This window comes from Cololabis saira, chromosome 14 (genome assembly GCF_033807715.1).
Source record: "Cololabis saira isolate AMF1-May2022 chromosome 14, fColSai1.1, whole genome shotgun sequence".
Lineage (NCBI taxonomy): Eukaryota > Metazoa > Chordata > Actinopteri > Beloniformes > Belonidae > Cololabis > Cololabis saira.
The window spans coordinates 13,884,150-13,886,376 of NC_084600.1; the positions used below are offsets into that span (position 1 = coordinate 13,884,150).

The 2,227-nt window shown below is 38.1% G+C and overlaps 1 protein-coding gene across 1 annotated transcript in view; it reads left to right on the forward strand.

Moving 5' to 3' along the window:
* The window catches only part of LOC133460278 (V-set and immunoglobulin domain-containing protein 10-like 2), a 35,850-nt gene extending 34,998 nt beyond the window's left edge, over positions 1–852 (forward strand). Inside the window, 1 exon segment of the mRNA XM_061740874.1 lies at positions 520–852. Coding sequence (XP_061596858.1) covers positions 520–569 — 50 coding nt within the window. The 3' untranslated portion in view covers positions 570–852.
* The last annotated feature ends 1,375 nt before the right edge of the window (positions 853–2,227 follow it).

A 2,227-nucleotide genomic window follows, 5' to 3' on the forward strand; every position in this document is an offset into this window, starting at 1 on the left:
AGTATTGTAATGGTGCAAAAAGTCAAACTTCAGAGGCATGTTATCATTTATCCTAACCTTTATTGGAATGTACATCCAAGTTTAGTTGCAGGAATCTGAGGGAACGGATGTAAGAACAAAACTGGACAAGAACATCTGAAACAACCACAACCAAATTCACTCTATCCGGATGGAGCAATTTAACTGGATAGTTTTTTTTTTTAAAGGCCAAAATGAAATAGAGTAACGAGGCTGTTTTTAAAATGTAAGGAGTAAAAAGTACAGATAATTGTGTGAAAATGTAAGGAGTAAAAGTAAAAAGTCGTCTGAAAAATAATTACTCCAGTGAAGTATAGATAACTAAAATTTCTACTTAAGTAAGGTAACGAAGTATTTGTACTCCGTTACTTGACACCTCTGGGTGTATAATTATGGAAACATCGGACTCGACATGTGAGCAGGACGGTGAATCCTCTCGTCTTGACAGCTTCCTATTTCAGCATTCAGTGTTTCCTGATGTGATGATTTTGTCTTTTCTAGGTCCACCTATGGCGTCATCACCCCCATCATCTCTGAGTGCCACCCACTAGCCAAGCCCCTCCCCCTGGAGAAAACACCCCCATCAAGGCTCCCAGCTCCCTGTCACTTATACATCCACGTGTTTCTGTTATGATTTACCTGCGATTTCTTCTATAAAACGACAGATTTTGTATAATCTCTCAACACATGTGCCTTGTATTGGTTTGATATTCGGGGGACAAGATTGTCATGGCGATTTGAACTTAATTACAATTTGATTTGTGCATTTTAAGTTTTCCCAGAATTCCACCATAAGAACCACAAACTAGAAGTAAATGGATGAAGAACCGATGATGCTGGACATGTTTTCCTCTGCATCCTACTAGAGTTAAGATTAAACAATAATTTGTAATATTGGCACAAAGAACCCTGTGATTTCTACAATAAATGACTTTCTGAAAATATTGTTCCTTTTTTTCCTGAAACAATAAAAATGTCTGGTTTTGTTGTTTTACCCGAAGACTTTGAATCACCTCTGCTACTTGTTTTGTAAGTATTTAAAACTCACAGGTTTTTATTCTGATTCCAAAATATATTTGCCCATTAGGGGTATCAAGAGTATGAATGGGAATCACAGGGTCACAATCTTAAACTAAACTCATTAGAGAGACTCGGATAGTAACAGTCAGAGCCGTCTGGGAGATTTGCGAGGCCCTGTGCGAAATGGCCGGGGGGGGCCCTCGCGCGCTTGCAGGTATTTCGGTACGGATTGGGTGTCTATATGCGCAATTTTAACTCTCCAATTAGCAAAATACTGGATACCTTCCCCTGCCTCATCATCATTTGGCTTGCCTCGACGCGGGGCCCCATGGCTGCTTGAGACCCGGGCGGATCGGTGATTTTTGTAACAAATTTATCAAACGAGCCTTTCAGAGAGGCATTAAACTCTTCCATTTTCTTTAGTTTTTTTCTTTTTTCATCCCCTGATGAAAATTTTCTGAGTCTGTCTCGTTCTCTCGACATTGTGTGACAGTTTGTTTCAACTCCACCCGTCTGGATCAGAGCAGCTTGTGTCTGCGCTTGGTCTGATCAGTTGTATTGAAGAACAGACACGCGCATCATTGCACATATGTTTATTGATATGCACAGACTAGTACACATTTAGTTCTGTAATGGAACGTGACTGTTGATATTTATAAGTGAAAAAAGGAAAAAAAAAAAAACGAAAAAAAAAAATTGGAAAAAAAATTGAAAAAAATTGAAAAAAAAAAACGGCCCATAGCACGAGGCCCCGTGTGGTCGCACGGTTCACACACCCCTTGCGGCGGCCCTGGTAACAGTTACTGCAAAATGTCATCCAATCAAAACACACTTTTTAACCTGGTGAGTAAAAAAGGGGGAATGAAAAAAAAAGAGCTTCACTTTGAGGGTAGGAATAATAATATTGTATAAATGCACAAAACTCCTATATGTTACAGTTTCGCTGTATCCAGATGTGGCAGAAGTGGAGTTTCTGAGTGTTTTTATTCCCAGTAACCGATAGAAGGAGCTATTGATCTCTGAAACCGGACCTGAGGAACGATGCTGTCATGATGCGTCCACTGTGGTAAAAGACACGAGGCTGCTCCCATTTATTATATATATAAATATATATAAATATATATATATATATATAAATATATATATATATATATATATATATATATATATATATATATATATATATATA